Below are 21,897 nucleotides of genomic sequence, written 5' to 3'. Positions count from 1 at the left end.
AGATGGAAGAACGGAACTTGATTGCTACTGTCAAACAGGGTGGGTGTTCCATACAAGTATGGCGGTGCATGAGTGCGAGTAGTGTTGGGGACTTAAGGCCACCGTGGATATATGCGGATTCTGAAAGACCACCTTGTCAAAAGTATAGAAGATAGGGGCCTGACCGGGACCTTCATTTTTACCCAAGACAACGACTCTAAATGCACGGCTCTTAATACCAAGCTATGGCTGCTTTATAACACACCACGTTATATGCAGAACCCACCTCAGTCACCGGACCTCAATCCCATTGAGCATTTGTGGAATGTTTTGGAACGAAACATACGCAAAAGACATATTTCCTACAAGAATAAGTTGCAGGCAGCATTGCTGGACGAGTGAAAGATTATTACAAGAATACCACGACTGACAGTTTGGTGAAATCCACACCACGACGACTGGCAGAGGTTATTAAACAAAAAGGTGGCCCAACGGAGTATTGAACTCCAAAAGTAACGTCGAAATAGCCAGACGAGGGCACGGACGAATACTTCCTGGAGACCACTTTTCGAACTGTTGTGTTGTTTTTGTCTGTTTTGTCCATTAACAGGGACAAATGTGCAGTGTTTTCTCTTTCCTTGTGGCTACTATGCTTTATACATATAGGCAATGTATAGTTCATTTTCTGACTTACAGTTCTAATTCAATAAATCACCTTGCATTGTGTTCTATCAGGGCGATGAATACTTTCTGGAAGCACTGCAGTTTATTTTAATCACGAACGTACCATGCCTTGGGAAGCTAGTCATCAAAACCATGGAACGGAGGGGTGTACGGTCGACTCTCGGACGGTCTATAAGGCATTTGCTCACCCATCAGTTAGGTTTCTTAGGTTTTCCAGATGAGGTGGCATCTGACCCCTGACCAATAATGTTCCAACACGTATCCAAATTAATATTTGATGTTAATATTAATGTTGAAGGTGGTGCAAATACGGCTGAGAGCGCCGTGCAGTTGCTCGTGACTGAGATGGTTGAGTGGAATGAGTCACATTCATAGAGTTGACTGTCGGCTGACCTCGAAGTGTTGATAATTTAGGAGTAGCAAGGGAGACACAACGCAGACAAAAACATTCACTGGTACGGTATGGTTTAACCCACTATGGTCTCGATGATTCGGTACCAAGCATTCATCTTCTGCTCGGATGTGTAGCAACTGACTGTTACGAATAACACAGACAACATCGTACACTGGCGTATTAACACAAAGAAAATTGAAAATATAGTTCGTAACATTCATATTTGTACACCCCGCGTAGCAGATACAGTATACAATGCCTGTATAATGTCTATATACACATAAACAACGCACGAGACGTGGATACGCCATTGCACAAGGTGTTAAGAACGGGATGTTAGCGGCCAAAGGCCTCGGTATATAATTGTAAAAGAATGTGAGGATAAAATGTTGTGTAGTGACCTATTTGCATGCAACAGTCTTATTTGTACATGCGAGGTTATGACCAGGAAATTCCCAACGTAAATAAACGTTGTGCGCATACCGCCAGACTGCGCGGCCTATGGGGGCATGTACAGACATTAAGGCTGTGCGGTCGAAAAATGAAATTTAATTTTTATTATTATTTTTATCCTTAATCTCTAATATAGGTCTTTGTGACATAGTTTATGCCATTTGAAGAAAATAACATCCGCGCGCTATTTTGAGGGTTAAAGGTGCATGCATCATGACGAAACTAATAATCGGAAGATATCGAAATTTCTGTGCAACAACCCCTGTACGAGTACCTTCAATTAGCAATAATTCTTATTTTGAAATTCAAATATTTTGTTAAAATTTTCAGATTTGAATAGCATTTTTAGTGAGAAAAAATATTTATATTAACTTCAAAGTTATTGCTATATGAAGCGGCTCTCATTGTGAGCAGTAAGAAGGTTTGATCAAAAAAATCGGTTCAGCGATATACCCGTCGTGTATGTACATTTCAGACTCTGAAAAAAGGTAGCTGTATCAAACACACACAGACACATATACCCAGCGGCAAGAGAGCACACGGTCACCCAGCCTCTCTTCCCCTCTCCTCCCTCAGCAACCAAAACCTACCGTTCCCGTCGATAGACGCGGCTCCCTCCCACTGACTCATCCTGTCAGACCATACCAGAGTCTTGCGGAAACAGAAGAATATTATCTCACTCATTACGCGTGGCATTTGCAATTTTGAGTTGTTGTTTTTTTTTTTTTCTTTTGTTTTTGATTTCATGGAGTTATAGTGGAGTTTACACCTATAAAACTGTTTTTCATTTTATAATATTCACACTTTTCCGGGCTGAGTGACTCAGACGGTTGAGGCGCTGGCCTTCTGACCCCAACTTGGCAAGTTCGATCCTGGCTCAGTCCGGTGGTTTCTGAAGAAATATGTCAGCTACAAGGGATGTGGGAATAGAAGTTGGGAAATAATTCACGAAATATTACAGTACAAAATAAATATAATATATATAACTTACTGTAAAGTTCATACATGGCAAGAATATCGTCGTAGTCCAGCTGGAAATTTGGTTGATATCCTTTGTAATATGGAAACATTATCGAGCCCGGAACAGGAGAGTGGGAGAGCCCCAAACTGTGTCCCAGTTCGTGGACGGCAACCGTGAAAAAGTCAATGCCTGCAAGAAGAAAAATAAATAAATAAATAAATAAATAAATAAATAAATAAATATTACTTCACAGTTTCCTTTTGTTTTTAAAAAATGCATTTGATTCAGATTGTAGATGTTTTCAGATGTTTCAGACGTACATTCACAGCATTAACAACCGAGTAAGTAGATCGTGTGGTTAGGGTTACGTAGCTTTGAGCTATCATTCGGGAGATGGTGGGTTCAAATCCCATCGTCGGCAGCCCTAAAGATGGTTTTCCGTGGTTTTCCATTTTCACGCCAGGAAAATGCTGGGGCTGTACCTTAATTAATGACATGGCCACGACTTGCCCAATCCTAGTCCTTTCCCATCCTTCCATCGCCGAAGACGTTTGATGTGTTAGTGCGACGTCAAACCACAGCACAAAGACAGCAGCAAATGTACACCCATCTATAGAAAAATATATTATCAACAGTGAGGTGGATGAATAGCCAGCTTACTGATCTTCGGTTCAGAGGGCCCCGGGCTTGGTCCGTGGGTGGGCCGGTTAATTTCTCTGGCTCGGGGACTGGATGTTGGTGTTCGTCTTAGTACGCTTCTTTTCTTCTACATGAAACACACCATACTACCAATCACCATAGAAATACGCAATAGGGAACATATGCCTCCACATTGGGTTGGTGTCAGGAAAGGCATCTGGTCGTAAAACCGGGCCAAATCCATACCGAATGCCGACCCCAACAAATTTGGAAAAGGGTTAAGAAGAGGAAGAATGAGCTAGAAATGACGTGAGAATAGAAGCTGGGAAAACGTTTCCAAAACACCGTCTGGGCAGTCTGGAAATACGAAATCATTATAAAATTAGGGAGAGGCCATCAAGAGAAAATGTAGTAATAAGACAAAAAACTACCACTTGTGCTGCAGGTAAAATCATTACATCATCGTTGCATGTTAATAAAGAACTTGGTGAAAGCAATAAACAAATCACGAGAGTAATTCTTATATTTAACGGAGAAATTGCAAAGGCTAAGCGAGGCAAAACTAAGGGAAAGCGTATTTATAGGTCCATAATTACGAGACCTGCTAGACGATGCTGGATTCATGGGGACTCTCACCGCATGTCTTGCCTTTATATCGGCATGTGTGATTTTCCTGGGAAACTACAGAGCAGATATTTACAGAGATTTGGTGGAAGACTTGTAAAGGAAAGATGGCGTATTTTCCCTAATATTAACTTTCCCCATTCACTGTTGCATTTCTTTCCATTGGACTTGGGTGACGTGAGGGATGAGCATGGAAAAATAGTTCATCAGGATAAAATAGAAAGAGAAAGGCAAATCAGCACCCAGCATGCTTCTTGATTACTGCTGGCAACTTATCGCAGACATTTCGGAGCCATCTTATCGGCGAAAGTCATCCAGGAAGAAGCGGGACATATTGCTATATTTTAAGCTTATTTTGGTTGTGTGGTTGATTGTTTTGGATTACATATGATTTGGTTTCCATACATGGAGTGGTTCTAGCAAGGTTATTGCGACTTATAACTAAGTACGAATTACAACTAAACTAGACTTTTTTGGAAAATCTCAACGTGTCCTCACTAAACACTTAGGCAATAGAGAGAAACAGACTTCGTATTCGAAATCAGCCATGTCAATCAACTAACCTCTCCTATTTTCATTTCTGTGAACGATACAAAGTTTAACTCGGTTGTTCTGTGCAACAGTCAGTAACTGAATGCTAAAATAAATAAAATCATGTCCTCGTCCCGCGGTGGTGCAGTTCTTTTCAGGCACACCCCGAATGGAGATGAGCTGCATGCACCGTTTTAACCACATGGCATTCTTAAATCTCTGGCAGCACTGGAGATCGAACCTAGGCGTACGAGGACGGCAGCTAATAGCCAACCGTTTCGCTACGGAGGTGGACAACACAGCGTTGAAGTTCCACATACGTTCGATAAAAAATGACGAAAATTAGTTACAGTTGTCTCCGTAAAGTATTATTTCTTTACAATTGGCTTTACGTCTCACCGACTTATGGCGACGACGGGATAGGAAAGGGCTTGTAAAGTATGTTCCACCTAAAAAAGCAAAACTGTCTCCGTACAGGCCATGAAGTGCCTGGAGTAGTGCAAGGTGAAGACTTCCCCTTCCCGTAGCCTCGGCACTAATTGGGATAAGGTGGTCAGCTCTATGGCGAAGCATGTTTGGCCAAAGGAATTAACCTGTTACTCGTCTTTTGTGCACATTGCTGCTAGAGACTTAATGTCGCAGTAACTGAGGTAGATTTTCGGAGACAATGGATAGGAAACGATTAGGAAGAAGCCGTATCCTTAATTAAGGCACAGCCTCAACATGCATATAGTGTAAAAATGGTAAGCCATCATCCGGTCTGCCGATGATGGGATTCGAACCTACCATTTCTCGACTTCAAGCTTGCAACTATGTAGCCCATGCCACGCAGCCAACTCGTTTATTTGGTGTAGACTCATGATAATAATAATAATAATAATAATAATAATAATAATAATAATAATAATAATAATAATAATAATAATTACGGCCCACTAACTACTTTATTACGGTTTTTAGAGACGCAGAGGTACCGGCTTTTTTTCTCGCTGGAGTTATTTCACATGCCAGTAAATTTATCGATGCAAGGCTGACGTACAGTATTTGAGCACCTTCATATACCACCGGATTGAGTCGGGATGGAATCCACTAACTTGAGTTCAGAAGGCCAGCGCTCTACAGCCTGAGCTACTCAGTTCCTCTCGGTGTAATCTGAGGGAACCTCAGGCCCATGTGCCTCATCAGAAGTGGAAATATATTTTTATGCTTTCCGCTTTCAAGGCGGAATATCTTCCGAAAGTGTAGAAACTCTAGAGATTGGTTATAGTATCAGGTCAAGAAAATGATTGATGTATGAAAACTCTAAATAAAATATTAACTAACATTTGAAAAGAAAAGTAACACATTTAAATTGTTTATCCTCCTTATTGGTTTAGTTCTGGGGCTTGAGAAGCCATGAGTCCTGTGTGTGTGTGTGTGTGTGTGTGTGTGTGTGTGTGTGTGTGTGTGTGTGTGTGTGTGTGTGTGTGTGTGTGTGTGTGTGTGTGTGTGTGTGTGTGTGTGTGTGTGTGTGTGTGTGTGTGTGTGTGTGTGTGTGTGTGTGTGTGTGTGAACTTTGTGGTAATCTCAATCTGATACTCTTCCCAACCGACTTTGCTTCAGTCCTGGAAATGCCGGGCTGAGAATCTTGGACGGTAGGGCGCTTGCTTTCTCAGCTCAACTTGGCAGGTTCTATCCTGGCTCAGTCCGTTGGTATTTGAAGGTTCTCAAATACGTCAACCTTGTGTCGGTAACATTACTGGCTTGTAAAAGAACTCCTGCCGGACAAAATTCTGGCACCTCGGCGTCTCCGAAAATCGTAAAAGTATTTAGTGGGACGTAAAAGCCAACAACATTATTAATCTTAGAAACGCTAATTTTCACATCATGTTCACTGCATTTCTTTCAAATTGCATAATATAAAACACACACTGTGGGTTAAACGCCTGACTGGGCCGTCGGTGCACTCGGCACTTTGAGTCGTTCGAAAACGGGTAAAATCGTGAATTGTCGGACCAAACTACACGTCTCCAGTCAGCTACTGTCCATGTTCGGTGTTGTTTGGGCCATCGAAGGCGTTCAACTTTATGTGCCTCTATGAGCAATGGTCTCTTGCGAGGTACCCGACACCAATGTTCATGATATGCAGTTCCCTTAGTAATGTTCGCTCGGAAACTGGTCGGGATGTATCGTCATGCAGTATCAATTCCTGTCGGCTTTGAAACCGTTTTCTTTGACAAGGCGTGACGTTCATCCCCGGTTCCTGTCAGTTAGGATCTTTTTACGACCACAGTTCTTACGTCGGGTTCCCTGGCCGCTAATGGTACACCATTCCCGGTAGACACACGGCTTCATTTACTGTGTAGTCATGGCCATGGGCACGTCCAAACACGGTAGCTCCATTTTGTCAGTTTGTCACGTTTTAGCTTCGACCCGTCTTGATGCGTTGTTTCCATACAGCTGCTTGGCACACACATGCACACCACTTCACTAACATGGTCATATATTAGCAGGGAAGGGCCACATGAACACCTGGTATCCAGTGGCGGCAGGTGCAGAAAATCAGTTGTGTGCTGTAACGCATCCCCGTCCAAAAACGATATATATATATATTTAGAAACATACGCAATTTCTACACTGAACAAACACGCAACAACCCCAACACATATACACATTCCTCAAGCAAAACTAATTAAACACACAATAACACCTGCAATAACAAAACATTCACGAACTCAGGAACACTTGGTGTGAGCGCGCAAAAACAGAACTTCTCAATGTTACCAAAATCATTGAAATAAAACCAGCAACGTCTTAATGCAAAATTACATGTTACGTTGTTACAGTGAAATGTATAAACTAGACATTTTGTAATTAAAGAAAAACACAATGTCATGTCCTTATTTTGATAACGTAAAAGTATAATTTTTATAGTTCATCGATTTACAAATGTGGCTATGTAATAGGCAAGTTGGGAGTGTTCAAAGACGTGGTGGGAACAGCTAATGGCTTCCTCTACAGTATTTTGTTTTCCCGTTTGCTTTGAGTGATCCCCTCTTAAATACTACCGCTGAGTCAAGAGGGTGCCACTTGCCACGTTGTCATTTCGGTCGAAATGCAACTGTGACCAGAGCTACCTCTCTATCGTCGAACGAAGACTCGCTGTGAAGTGATGTCTGGGCGGTCTTGGCTGTTGTTTCCACAGCACATCGGAAAAGTGCGCAAAAGGTAGAGTTCCTGCTTTCTGGCAAAAAGCTTAGAAATTCTCGCAGAGCTGTGATATGTACAGCACCCGGCGTTGAGCGCACGCCCAGTTAGTTACCTGCTTGTTAGGGGAGTTGAATGATTCTTTGCCTGACGTCTTTTTAGTGGACTCTATTTGATTGTAGATAATATTTTTATAGAGTAATTTATTTTTCAAACAGACAATGTGCAGCAGCACTTCAGCACAAAAGGAACGGCCGCCCCTGCTGGTACCAGTGCAAAACCATACATGGCTCTAAAGTGACCAGTGTGCTCATTCAAGGAAAGGTGACACTGACAGTAGTGAGAGACTTATAACCACCGTCAATTGACTGTGACAGACTAGTAAATGCTGTATTTAGGAGTAGGTTCACGTGTTTATCAGGGGAGCTAAATTACCTCAGTGGCTTAGCTGTTGGTTTCACACCCGAAGGGCTGAGATTCGAATCCTGGTCACCTGGGGTGAGATTTTCATCTCAAGAATCACGTGGCGACGGGAAGGGCATCTGGCCTTAAATCCCTGGCCAAAACCAAAGGGACCGGGCGAGTTGGCCATGCAGTTAGGAGCGCGCAGCTGTGAGCTCGCATCCGGGAGATAGTGGGTTCGAGCCTCACTGTCGGCAGCCCTGAAGATGGTTTTCCGTGGTTTCCCATTTTCACACCAGTCAAATGCTGGGGCTGTACCTTAATTAAGGCCACGTTCGCTTCCTTCCCACTCCTGGGCCTTTCCCGCCCCATCGTCGCCACAAGACCTATCTGTGTCGGTGCGACCTAAAACAAAATAGCAAAAACCAAAGGGAGTTTGGGTGGCTGAAGAAATTTTATCTGTTTGGAATTGAATAAAAATACAGGTTTCAAAATTATCTTGTAGAATTAGACCTCTTATTGTTTTTAACTTGCCTCTGCCCGTAGTCATTCCATTGACGGTATCGTTAACTTTTTTGTAACTGGTATGTTGATAGCTAATGTACAATTTGCACTACAAAATCTGTGGGTGTGGTAGAGGAAGTAGTAGTATAATTATAAAAGACGTACCATTTTCGGGATCCTGTGGTTTTATCTTCCATTGTTCATCATCGTCAAAGTGGACGTCACCGCCATATTGTCCCATTTCATACGGGAAGAAAGCGTGAGCCAATATGTTCCCTGGCCCGTCGAAAGGATATCTGAAATTTGAGACATTGCATAGTATGTTCTGAGTGATTTCCGACAAATGAGTAGCATTACAAAAATGTGCAAAATTTAGGCTGGGAAGACTTGGGAGAAAGGAGACGAGCTGCTCGACTAAGTGATATGTTTCGAGCTGTCAGTGGAGAGATAATGTGGAATGATATTAGTAGATGAATAAGTTTTAGTGGTGTATTCAAAAGTAGGAAAGATCACACTATGAATATACAGTTGGAATTCAAGAGGACAAATTGAGGCAAATATTCATTTGTAGGAAGAGGAGTCGGGGATTGGAATAGGTTACCAAGGGAAATGTTCAATGAATTTCCAATGTCTTCACAATCATTTAAGAAAAGGCTAGGAAAACAATAGATAGGGAATCTACCACCTGGGCGACTGCCCTGCATGCAGATCAGTAACGACTGATTACTAGCGAAGATCCCATCAGAGAATCTGAAAATGTCATCTTAATACTGTGGAGTGAATACAGTGAATACTTACTGGTCCTTTTTAGTTTAAAACTAAATGCTCATCAGTTCTGTACACATTCTGCAGTAGTCTATATTGTGTATAAAGTGTGCTGAAGGAAGATAAGGATGGGGCGAGTAACCTATCTCACTTCACGGCTACAAGTACGGTGTCCAAACAAAAACAAAAGTCATCTCATACAGACTTTATAGGCCCTTGGAGGAGTGAAAAGTAAAGCTCTCCAGCATTGGTATCCTCTGCACTAAGTGGGATAGAGTGGTTAGTGGGATACAGTCTCTCTCTCTCCCTCTCGACTTCCATTTATTCACCTTTGTCAACAACTTTTGGGATATGCTTGCCGTATCTCTCCTCTTGTGTCATTCCCACACCCCTTCCCAAAAAATAAATATTAAATAAAAAATACAATGTCTACACCTATACAAAGTCTACTATGTGGACGCTCACATGGGCTGAAACCAATTCTCACGTGAGCGCGCCCCCCCCCCTCCCCCGATGACTAACTTATTCTAAACTCCTCTACCTTAATTCTTACATACACTTATTCACTCATGACCTTCAGACCTGCCCAATATTATTCAGATCTCTTAAAATCAACATTTTATCCTCAGCATAACACTGCTTTCCAGCCCCGCTTATTTAGAAATCTATTAACCGCAGCACATGTGCCTTCATTCTTGTTACCTAATCGCCGTATTCACCTACTGACTTAGCAAATCTTAATATTACTTATGCACTAACCTACTTCCAAGTACATTCCAGATCACTTGTGAGTCAAGAGTTGAGTCATGTTGTTACTACTACTATTTCAATAAAAGGTCTATATCTTGCCAGATCATTATAAATATGACCTATCTTTTTCACTTGCACCTTCTAAATTACAATATCTTGCTAATTCCCTACCCAAATTTACACTTCACACACCTTTCACATTCACCATGTAACTCCACGTTTAACAATCAAATATAACAAAACCTACTAACTTTTTTTCATTAACTTAACTAACTTTCCCTCACACTTCACATACATTTGTAACCATACTTTTCCTACTTAACCGCACTAATCAACTCTACACGTACAAATCCTTATCTCTAAAAATATTTTTCATCTCTCATACATGCTCCTCAAATTCATTCTCACTTTACTCCCTTAACTCTCTAAACTTTCTTTCTATGAACTTTCCTATTTTAACTTTATCCCACAAACTCATCTTACCGCACATAAATACCTGTTTAATTCGCCTCCATTCTCCCATTCTTTGACAATCCACCCTACGATATTTTGCTCATCCCTTTTTTCTAATAATTCCCGATTAATGGCACTCAAAAGTTTATTTGTAACCTTTTCCGTACTTCTAAAATTACCTATTAAGTGTAGATCATTGCCTGATATACCACATAATACGCATAATGTCTTATCTTTACCCTTTGTCCATCCCTTATTCCTGTATATTCCCCCATCAGCCACCATAGTAATCCTCCTCTGTTTAACCTATCTACATTCCTAATATTTAACACAGTCACTCCCATTACTTTATTAAAAACACTAAGCGATCCTCTGTTTCTGCACTCTTCTAACAATTTCTGCTTTTGTATATCTCTGATCCTCCTCGAAAGTACCCCCTGACCCTAGCTTCTTTCTTCTTCCAAACCTGTTCCCACATGTACCCCAATCCCACCCTCTCCAAGTATAGTTGATTGTTTTCTAGCCAGCACCTCTTATACATGTTTTTCTTTTGTTGTTTGTACACAGCCTGGAGCACCATACCACCTTCCCCTCTTTTCAACTCCATCCATTTTTCTTTTGTTGTTTGTACGCAGCCTGGAGCACCATACCACCTTCCCCTCTTTTCAACTCCATCCATTTTTCTTTTGTTGTTTGTACGCAGCCTGGAGCACCATACCACCTTCCCCTCTTTTCAACTCCATCCAATATTTGACTACTCTTTTCACACACTCAACCTCTATTTCTTCCCCGCACATTAATTCCACCCCACCATTCGCTGCGTACTGAGGGAGCCCATCACTGTCCGACCAAATTTACTAATAATTTGTCTTAAGTATACTCTCTTTTCCTCCAGCCACCATACTTCCGCCCCAGACATTATCTCACCTTATACTACCGTTCTTAAGACTAACGTCAAGGTTTTATAGCTAATTCCCGGAAATTTGGCCACTAAAATTTTGACTGAGGCTAAGGCTTCCATCCCCTTACTCCTCGCTCTTTTGATTTGATCCTCCTAGGTCCCTTTTCTGTTTCAAATCACTCCTAGATATTCTAACTTATTTACTTGTTCCAACCTCTCTCCCTGTACCATCCAAATCATTTCTTTTTTTCTACCTGTATGTTTCTGCGTTACTAACACTTTAAATTTGTTCCCGTTGATTTTCAAGGCCCATTCCTTTGCATATTCTGACACTGCATTTAAACTTTGCTGCATCCGACCTGCGGTTCTTCTCAGCAAAATCGCATCGTCTGCAAAAATCAAACCCGGTATCTCCAACCCATAAGCACCGGTGCGGCCCATTTAATCCCGCCGTATCTATCCAAAATATCATTGATAAATACAATAAACAATATCGGGCTTAAAGCTCCTAATCACTTCCAGTCTCCTGGTTTTTCATTCCTTGTTATACCAACCTTCTCCCCATCTCTTTTGTTTGTTTTTCCTTTCAAATCGTGCAACGTTCTTAAAAGGTTTCTGTAAGAATTCTACAGCTAAATCTACACTCTTACTGTCCAATGCTACTTAGGTACCACTCTTATTAACTTGAAATTCTTCCCTTTTTAGATATGCATTTATTTTATTTTTGGTGTTATCACACCACTTGTATTTTTTAACTATAATACTCTTCACTTTTTCCCTTCATTCCACTAACGTTCTCTTCTACCTTGTGCCTTCTTAACGTAATATAAATTTGGAAATGGTGTGATACTGCCCAATCCTATACTCCTATCTTCATTAACATCTCCAGTATATCTCTTGAATTCATCGCCAGGTCAATTGTACTCCCTCCCTGCGTTGTAATATATGTCAACTCTCATCTTTCATCCCCTCCCCACCATCGATTTAAAATAAACAGGTTTACAGCGGCACATAATTCCAGGAGTTTATTCCCGTACATATTCCTCTCTTTGTCCTGACTACTTCTATTTCCCCCCATTACCTCCCTCCCCTCCTTACTGTAAGCTGGGGTTAAGTCCCCTATTCTTGCATTCCAGTCACCCATCATTATAAATCCTGCCTCTCCAAACTTACCTTTAATTACATGTATTTCTCCTATTAGATCCTCAAAAATATCCCTGTTCCCATATATTGACCCTAATGAAGGATTATACAAAAATGCCAAGCATATATCTTTCTGTCCTCTCCCTTCCTGTCTAAGCCTTATCCATATTACGTCTTCCATATCATTCGGTATTTCTTCTATTTGGTTATTAATTTCCTTTTTTATGATATTCCTGCAGGTTTTCTATCCCTGCTCTCGCTCTTCTTCATTACATTTCTAACCACGATTCCCTTCCAGACTATATCTCTCTCTCTTTTGGTAGCCAAGTTTCTAAAAATGCGAATATGTCAAACAGACATTTCAACCATCTCTGTCACTACCTCATTACCCAATTTACTTAAGACCCCTTCTATATTGACAAATCCTATCCTCCATTCTAGTTACTTCTTCTTACTTACACCGTCCCCATTTCCTACTTTGTTTTTATTACTGTCTGACAGTTTGACGTCTTATTCCTTGTGATCCTAGCTTTTTCTGCATCTAATGTACACTCTTCAGGAGTTTTAGGCGTTTTACCATTCTCTTCCTCCCCCCCCCCCCCCTTATCAGTCTGTGAGTTATTTCTCTTTGCCCATCGACCTTTTGGACTTAAAATTTTCCCCCTTTACCATTATCTTTCGTCTTCTTTCTTCTATCCCTTTGCTGTCCCCTGAGCGTTGCTCAGTGTGGCTGTCTTGAAGTGCTGTGACCTCGGTTTCCGACTGTTCCGCTAACCACTCATCTCCTATATCCGGCCTCCTAGTGGACTTCGCTCCTCCTCCTTCTGCCGTTTCACTCCCAACTACGTCATCACTGACCTTCCTCAAAGTTACCTTGCTCACTTCTGCTCCTACCTCGTACGTCACACTCTATTGATGTTGCTGTTTTGTGTCCATATGCTGTAGCTGCACTGCTGACCAAGTCCGCCACCAACGACCATCTCTCACGATCACGCGCTGTCATTTCATGTAGTTCTTTAGTCCTTTATATCTGGCTTTCCCTAGATGTCTGCGTAGAATATTTTGTTCCTTGATGGCGCCACTGTCCGTGTCCCTTCTCACCCAAATTTTCTCCCCTTTTAGGTTCCTGGTATTTCTTATCACTATTTCCGCCATCAGGGTTGATATTAGATTAACCTTGATCGGCCTCATACCCTTCACCCTTACATCGTCTATGTCCACCTCACTAAAAATGTATCTTCATTTTGCTCTGTATCACTTCTACCACTTTGTATACTATTTCAATCTTACTTCCGCTCTCTCCTTCCGGCACACCATCCGGCACTTCATCGGTGTTTTGAGCCACTTTCTCTTTTATCACATCCAACTCTTCCTTGACACACTCTTTTAGCTCTTTTATTTCCTTATTTATTTCCTTAGATTGCTCCCTAATTAAGTCCTTTGTTTACTCGTCCTGGCATGCTTCTTTGACCACTTCCTTTATCATTTCGAATTCCTCCCAGCCAATTACACCCACAGGACCAGGCGCCGGATTTAATTCAACGCCACCAATTTCCGACAAAATCACTGCTGCTACCATCAAGGTTGCTAATACTCCAAGTTGCTGACCATTTATCTTCTCTCCTATCACTCTTTTGCATTTCACTGCTTCATTCAATCTTCCTATAGCTGCTCTATACTGATCTAGTGAACTACCCACATTCAGCACTCTCACTCAGCACATCCGCTCATTCCACTGTCTCGATCGCGACTGAAGGATGTAAAGGAGAGGGCATATAAATCTCCGGTAAGACCCCAACTAGAGTATGGTTCCAGTGTATGGGACCCTCACCAGGATTACTTGATTCGAAAAACTGGAAAAAAATCCAAAGAAAAGCAGCTTGAATTGTTCTGAGTGATTTCCGACAAAAAAAAGTAGCGTTACGAAAATGTTGCAAAATTTGGGCTGGGAAGACTTGGGAGAAAAGAGACGAGTTGTTCGACTAAGTGGTACGTTCCGAGCTGTCAGTAGAGAGATGGCGTGGGATGACATTAGTAGACGAATACACTTAAGTGGTGTTTTTAATAGTAGGAAAGATCACAATATGAAGATAAAGTTGAAATTCAAGAGGACAAACTGGGGCAAATATTCGTTTATGGGAAGGGGAGATAGGGATTGGAATAATTTACCAACGGAGACATTCAATAAATTTCCAAATTCTCCGCAATTATTTAAGATAAGGCTAGGTACAACACAGATAGAGAATCTGCCTTCTGGGCCACTGCCCTGAATGCAGATCAATGTTCATTGATTGATTGATTGATTGATTGATTGATTGATTGATTGATTGATTGATTGATTGATTGATTGATTGATTGATTGATTGATTGATTGATTGATTGATTGATTGATTGATTGATTGATTGATTGATTGATTGATTGATTGATTGATTGATTGATTGATTGATTGATTGATTGATTGATTGATTGATTGATTGATTGATTGATTGATTGATTGATTGATTGATTGATTGATTGATACTTATATTTCACAATTTATCTGGACTAAAGTCTTGGAATGAATCTCACCCAGTATGGCCTTTCTCGATGTTAGCATTTAAAAGTTGTAGGCTACCTCTGAAGTAATTGTAGCTCTCCACGTTGTCGCTCTGCCACAATGAGGTATGGCAGCTCGAAAACTTGGTACATATTGAAAAGAACCTTACTTTTTTAAATTCATAAATAACTCAAACTTAAAATTATTTTCTTTGGATTATGTGCCAGTAATACGTTATCAAATAATTGGCTTGCTTTGTAGTTTCATCAGTTTCATCTTTACCATTGCACGAGGTTTAATATTTTGGAAATTAAATGCCAATTACACAACAAAGACTCTAATTGTCAGTGAAATGTTCTCTTTGTTACTTCCCTCTCCTCATTTCTCACTGACCTAGTGAAGACACACATCGAAAGTTGTCGGCGACGCCAGGAGAGGGAAGCTAGCGGCCGTGGACTTGCTTAAGGTACAGCCCCAGTATTTACCCGGTGTGGAAAGCGGAAACCACGGAAAACAATCTTCAGAGCTGCCGACGGTGGAATTCTCGAACCCACCCTTTCCCGAATGCAAGTTCACAGCTACTCGACCCTAACCACACGGTTGACTCGCTCGGTCCGTCGATGTGTTAGTGCGACGTTCAACCACTAGGAAAAGAAACGGAGAGGTACAATCGTGGACAAAGAAAGACATGCACACCTATCACCAGTATAGGGATTTCAGGTCGTTTAACCTGATCTTCCATCCCTCTCCCCCTCATCTTCCCTACCACAGACAGAGGCACGAATCACTTTAGAACAAATGTTGCAGTGTGGAGTGAAAAGTATGCCACAAGTTTCCAAATTATGCCTCGTGAACTATCAAATATTGTATTTTATATGACCATTGGCTGAATTACATATTTCATTTTATTTTCTGGAACCTATTATTTGAAAGCTAACCTCAAATTATTTCAGAAAATACATTTGAAGCACACCATTTGTGTCACCAGTCACAATGTTGACAGAGAAATTGGTCTTTACAGCTTTGTAAGAAGGTTCGCTGTTCTAGGACTAATCGAGGGAATATTTTGGGCTTCAGTAAAGTAACCGGGCGAGTTGGCCGTGCGGTTAGGGGCACGCAGCTGTGAGCTCGCATCCGGGAGAGAGTGGGTTCGAATCCTACTGTCGGCAGCCCTGAAGATGGTTTTCCGTGGTTCCCCATTTTCACACCAGGCAAATGCTGGGGCTGTACCTTAATTATGGCCACGGCCGCTTCCTTCACATTCCTAGGCCTTTCCTGTCCCATCGTCGCCATAAGACCTATCTGTGTCGGTGCGACGTAAAGCAAATAGCAGGAAAAAGCAATAAAGTAATACTCTCTCCTCAGTTTTTTTACAACTGGCTTTACGTCGCACCGACACAGACAGATCTTATGGCGACAATGGTATGAGAAAGGGCCACGAGTGGGAAGGAAGCGGCACTGGCCTAGCACTTGCCTGGTGTGAAAATGGGAAACCACGGAAAACCATCTTCAGAACTGCCGACAATGGGTTTTGAACCCACCATCTCCCGAATGCAAACTCACAGCAGCACGTCCAACTCGCTCGGTCTCCTCGGTTTCCGGTGATCCGACACTAGAGGAACAGAGTATTCTACTCTATATTCACACTATAGTATGTACAAGATAGAACTGTAATACATCATTGTCCATTCCCCGTGGCGCAACAGCCCCGAAAAGGCTATGGCCTACCAAGTGACCGCTGCTCAGCCCGGAGATCTGTAGATTACGAGGTGTCGTGAGGTCGGCACGACGAATCCTCTCGGTCGATATTCTTGGCTTTCTACCCCGGAGCCTCTTTCTCACCGTCAGATAGCTCCGCAATTGTAATCACGTAGGCTCAGTGGATGTCGAACTAGCCCTCAGACCCAGGTAAAAATCCCTGACCTGGCCCAGAACCGAATCCGGGGCTTCCGGGTAAAAGGCAGGCACGTTACCCCTACACCGCGCGGCCAGCAACATCTAATTGTGATCGATCCATTACTTCCCAGACGAATCAACCAGCAAATAATAATAATAATAATAATAATAATAATAATAATAATAATAATTTCGTGTAGCTATTGCTAGCATGGTGCAGACCCTTCGGCGAGGGTGGGCGGCATCTGCCGTGTTTAGGAAGAATTGTGTGTTATTGTAGTAGACGAAATAAAAGCTCGTACCTCGTGAAGAACTGTTGCCTTTAACTTATTATTCGTGAAGGTCACCTAGATCCTACAAATGTAAAAAGGACCCTTCATAGGGTCTGAGTTTCAGAACGCTGGTGTAAGGTATTAAGTTTCGCAAATGCCCGTAATTCCTTTTGTAGCGATCGGAAGTTGAGGTGGGGGAAGCCTACAGCAGAAGGACGTTCGAGATCACTGGTGACGAGTTTGAAGGCCGCTAGCGACGCTGTTATCAACTTGAGCACGTCAAAACGGGGAGTGATGATTCACGTCAGTACTGGGAACGTGTGAGTAGGGTTTCGTGACATTAGCTGCAACGATGCCGAAGCGGATTGACCCTTACTAGGAGGGCTACATAACAGCCCTTTCCGATGCTAAATATAGCTATTCTGCAACTCAAGGAATGTGCAAGAAGCGTGATTTCTTGATATCAAAGAACGGGATCAGTTCCGTGTTAAATTGAAAAAAGGCAAAGGCCGAATGGGCTTAATTCCAGAGCGGAAGAAACAGGCAAATTCACCAGCCATACACCAGAATTGGTGAGAAAAGTGAAGGTCCTTGTCCCAGATGGTAACCCTGCCCCCAAAGGATTATCGACGTAAGTTGGGAATGCCTGTTTCAACAATTAACACCATAATCAACGAGGACCTGAAGTCAGAAAAGCGGCATAAGGGCTGAGTTCACAAGCTGTTGCTTCGTCACATTTCGGAACGTCGCACTAACGCAAGAAAGCTGCATGAGGGCTATTGGCAGGGGAAAGATGGAAAAACTTGGTGACGTTAGACAAATAATATGTGTACATTACTGACTGTAACAAACCCCGCTCGATTTACCACCGCCCTCGAGACCAAAAAAAAAGTTATCAAACATTGTATAAAGAATGCCGGTAAAGTTTTCCAAAGCGTTTCATGATCATCGCAGGATACTACTACAATGGGAAATTAACCATTCGCGGTGCCTCTAATAATGTAAAAGTGAAATCTACATACTATCAGCAAGAGAATTTAACACCCATTTACAACACAGGTATCCCAGTACTGTATGGGAGGGCGAAAAGTCAGGTATGGGTACATCAAGATAAAACATCCAGCCACACCTCTCGTTCGACTAGTCTGTTCTTAGAGAGAATGGAGATGGAAACTGGAATCCGTGCAATTGACGCCCAGGCACTATCCATGGCCTCTGGAAAGCCTGTCAGGAGGAGTGGGATACAAAGGGCACTAGGAAAGTTTTGCAATACGCAAAAACGGTTAGCTGGACAGCCCTGTTATGGTGAGTGATGAAAGGCGGGGCGAAAACCGGTCTAGAAGACAACAAGACGCGACCTTCACACCAGTTGTTACCAAGCAGTGGGGTTGAAAGCAAGTTAAGATGCCAGTGTGGTCTAAAGGTGAATATTGCGCAACTATCCGCTACAATTTTGCTCGTGGGTTAACTGTTGACCAGTGCCTGGAAGAAATGACTCCTGTGCTGGGGAAAGACTGTCCACATCGGACAACAATTTTCCGCTGGTACAAAGAGTTCCAGAGGGGAAATTTTAGGGTTGAAGACGATCCTCGTTCTGGGCGACCGTTTGAATCAGTGACTGAGGAAAACATTGAAGCTGTGAGGAAAATGTTGCAGCAAGAGAGGCTGTTGACATATCGGCAGGTAGAAGAGACCCTCCATATCCCTGCATCAGCTATTCATTCAATTCTACATGACCATCTCCGTGTTAGAAAGGTTTGTTCCCTTTGGGTGTCCCATTCACTTTCAGAGGAACAAAGGGCACATCGAGTGAAATGGTGCCGAAAAATGCTAAAAATGTTTGAAAATGGGACTTCGCGTAACGTCAATAGCATCGTTACGCGTGACGAAACTTGGCTTTATTATTACGATGTCCCAACAAAATTCGAGAACAAGGTGTGGCTGTTTGAAGATGAGGGTACTCCTGTGACTGTGCGAAAGTCAAGGTCAGTAGAAGAAAAGGATGATTGCAGTATTCTCCACTAAACGGGGCATCCTGACTCGGGTTGTGCTAGAAACACAAAGGACAATTACTGCGAAGTGCAGTGAGACTTCTCTTCTCAGGTCATCCAGGCTCCCAAGCAGCTCCGTCCAAGGTCACGGCTCTATACTTGGCTCCTGCATCACGACAAAGCTCCAGCACATCGTGCTAATGTAACAATGGATTTTCTTGCCAGATCAGGGTTGACTGTGCTTGATCACCCTCCATACAGTCCTGATCTTGCCCTATGTGACTTCGCACTCTTCCCATAAGTGAAGATGAAGCTGAAAGGTTGGCGTTTTGTAACCGACGAGGAGCTTCTGGCAGCATGGGAGCAAGAGTGAGAAAATGTAACCGAAGAAAACTGGCAGAGTTGGTTCAGTGACTGGTTTCGACGTATGGAGAAGTGTATTGAGTGTGGTGGATATTATTTTGAAGAAGTCTAAAGCGTTCACTCACATTGCAAAACTTTCCTAGTGCCCTTTGTAAGATAGAGATGCTAGCTCTGCGAAACGTCTGCTGCAATGGAAATTACGTTGTCGGGCTATAGCTAGAAATGCTGGCTTTCCGACTGAGCATGATTGTTGGTGGAGACATGGCTTTCATAAGGTAACATCGTAGCCAGAGATCCCGAACGACCTTCTGTATAATGTATGCAACAACTATCGGATATACTATTAACAATACGGTACCAATATATATTTGGGAACTCAAAAGTGACACGTTTACTAAAGAAACGCATGCAGTATATGACTATTGATTTGTCTCACTCTGAAATTGTATAATGCTTACGTGTCAGGTAGCGCATGATGTGGTTAGAGAGACAGCATAATATGAACCAATCGCATTGTAAATCATAGAGCTTTCCACTCCCGATATACCCTTTACTTTGTACATAAACAACTAACATAAATCCAAGACAGTACAGAATGGAAGTTCACATGAACAAAACACAAAACCAGAACAGACGAAACTGAAGTTAAGAAAATAATATTTCACGAAAATAGCGTTTAAAAACTTGCCAGTTAACGTGCATCTCTGTATATGACATACGCTAACGTAAACAATAATAAAATAAACTCAAGATGACACTCAAAATGAATCAAATGAATCATCAATGATCTGCATTTAGGGTTATCGCCGAGGTGGCAGATTCCCTATAACTGTTTACCTTACATTTCGTAAATGTTTTCAAAGAACTTGCAAATTTATCGAACATTTCCCTTGATACATTTTTCCAGCCCTTTACTCCTCGTCCTACACATATATATTCGTCTCAATTTGTCCCCTTCAATTCCAACTTTGTATTCATATTATGACCTTTCCTGCTTTTAAACCTCTTCTCGAGGTTGCACACACCTCTGTTCATAAGTATCTCGCTGGTAACACACAACATCCAAGTTGATTATCAAATACTAAAGCAACAAGTACCACAGCGTTCCTAAAGGGTGGATCAGCCGTGATCTGTAGGAACGTGCTCTCACAAGTTTTCCTCTTGTTCGATGGTTACAAAACACAATATTTTTGTACATATTGCTTTGGACCCATCATCCTTCTACGCTACGGGTATAATCGACATTCTTGTCGACAACTCAGCAGCTTTCTTTTGCAAGTAGTTAAGAAGGACTGCAAATGACATCATACAAGGTGCTACCTTGACACGTTCCCGAGTGGATGTGGAAAAAAAATGACTGGGATGCTCGGTTGGTAGCTGTGAGGGCTAGGATTCTAACTACGAACACTGGTATTGTCAAAATAGCAGTCAAATTAAATGTCCCATTCGTTAGATGCGTCATACATACCAAACTCATTAAGAAAAGTAAGGAGCAAACTGTTAAAATCTCTATTATACTTACCCATCTCCATGAGGACCTCGCCCAAAGGCAATCAAAATGTCAGCGCTAGGGTCACGCACATGTTCAAAAGTCAACCGCGCATAGCCGCTCCATGAATCAAAGGCTCTCTGGAGTTCTTGAAAGACAGCTTCTTCGCCAATTTTTGGTGACCAGTTAGCTAAGCTGAAAATAACAAGTAATGTACGATAAGGCAAAGAAAAGAGGATAGAAATCTGACATTCAACCAACCATATAATCACTTAAAAAGTAAAATCTATTTGTTGTCATGCATCATGCAAAAAGTAGTAAGTCCACCAAGATAAGCTTTTCTAGAATGGGGGTATTTAATTTCACAGCGTAATTGGTCAGCCTATAATAAGTTAATGATTTGTCAATGTGGTTAAAACCGGACAGAGAAAATTTCAACTATTTTAAGTCAATAATCGGTTTAGTTACTAAATTAATTCGGGGGGAAATGTTACCTCAAAAACACAGTTTCTAATTTGCACTCACATCTTGTTTACGTGTTGCTTTTGGCCTCCCTTCGAGTTGTTAATTCGACAGAACACATGTTACTCCTTACTTGAATGTAGACCCTGGACATATTTGCTATTATCACCAAACACCTCACACTTAGTAAGAGAATTATATTAGAATTATTGCTTTGAATCAAAGTCTATTTTAACATTTTGAAAACCACTGCGGATGTTTTCACTAGTCAATATTTACCATGACCCAGTGAAGGGAATTCGTATTTATTCATAGGGGACTCCTCTACTAATTCTTTGAAAGTTTACAATAAAAGAGAATTTTGAAAAGCATACCTATCACGTGTGTATTTGCAAAACAATTCATTGTAAAGGCCCTTGATTTTTTGCTATGTTCTAAAAACTTTAAGAGGTATTTCTTTTCAAAAGAAAGGGAGTCGTCGGTAGATATAAAAACAATATGAACATAATTGCTGACAT

General features: G+C 41.8%; 1 protein-coding gene across 1 annotated transcript in view; it reads right to left on the bottom strand.

Annotated features, from left to right (window-relative positions):
• The window catches only part of LOC136863704 (matrix metalloproteinase-25), a 72,921-nt gene that overhangs the window by 27,335 nt on the left and 23,689 nt on the right, over positions 1-21,897 (bottom strand). The window contains exons 4-6 of the mRNA XM_067140061.2: positions 20,951-21,112; positions 8,523-8,653; positions 2,502-2,660 (exon numbers count right to left, since the gene is read on the bottom strand). Of these exons, the coding sequence (XP_066996162.2) occupies positions 2,502-2,660; positions 8,523-8,653; positions 20,951-21,112 (452 nt within the window). The remainder of the gene's footprint in view (positions 1-2,501; positions 2,661-8,522; positions 8,654-20,950; positions 21,113-21,897) is intronic.

The sequence above is a fragment of the Anabrus simplex genome, chromosome 2 (genome assembly GCF_040414725.1).
Source record: "Anabrus simplex isolate iqAnaSimp1 chromosome 2, ASM4041472v1, whole genome shotgun sequence".
NCBI classification, from domain to species: domain Eukaryota; kingdom Metazoa; phylum Arthropoda; class Insecta; order Orthoptera; family Tettigoniidae; genus Anabrus; species Anabrus simplex.
This window is presented reverse-complemented; position numbering and strand designations above follow the sequence as displayed.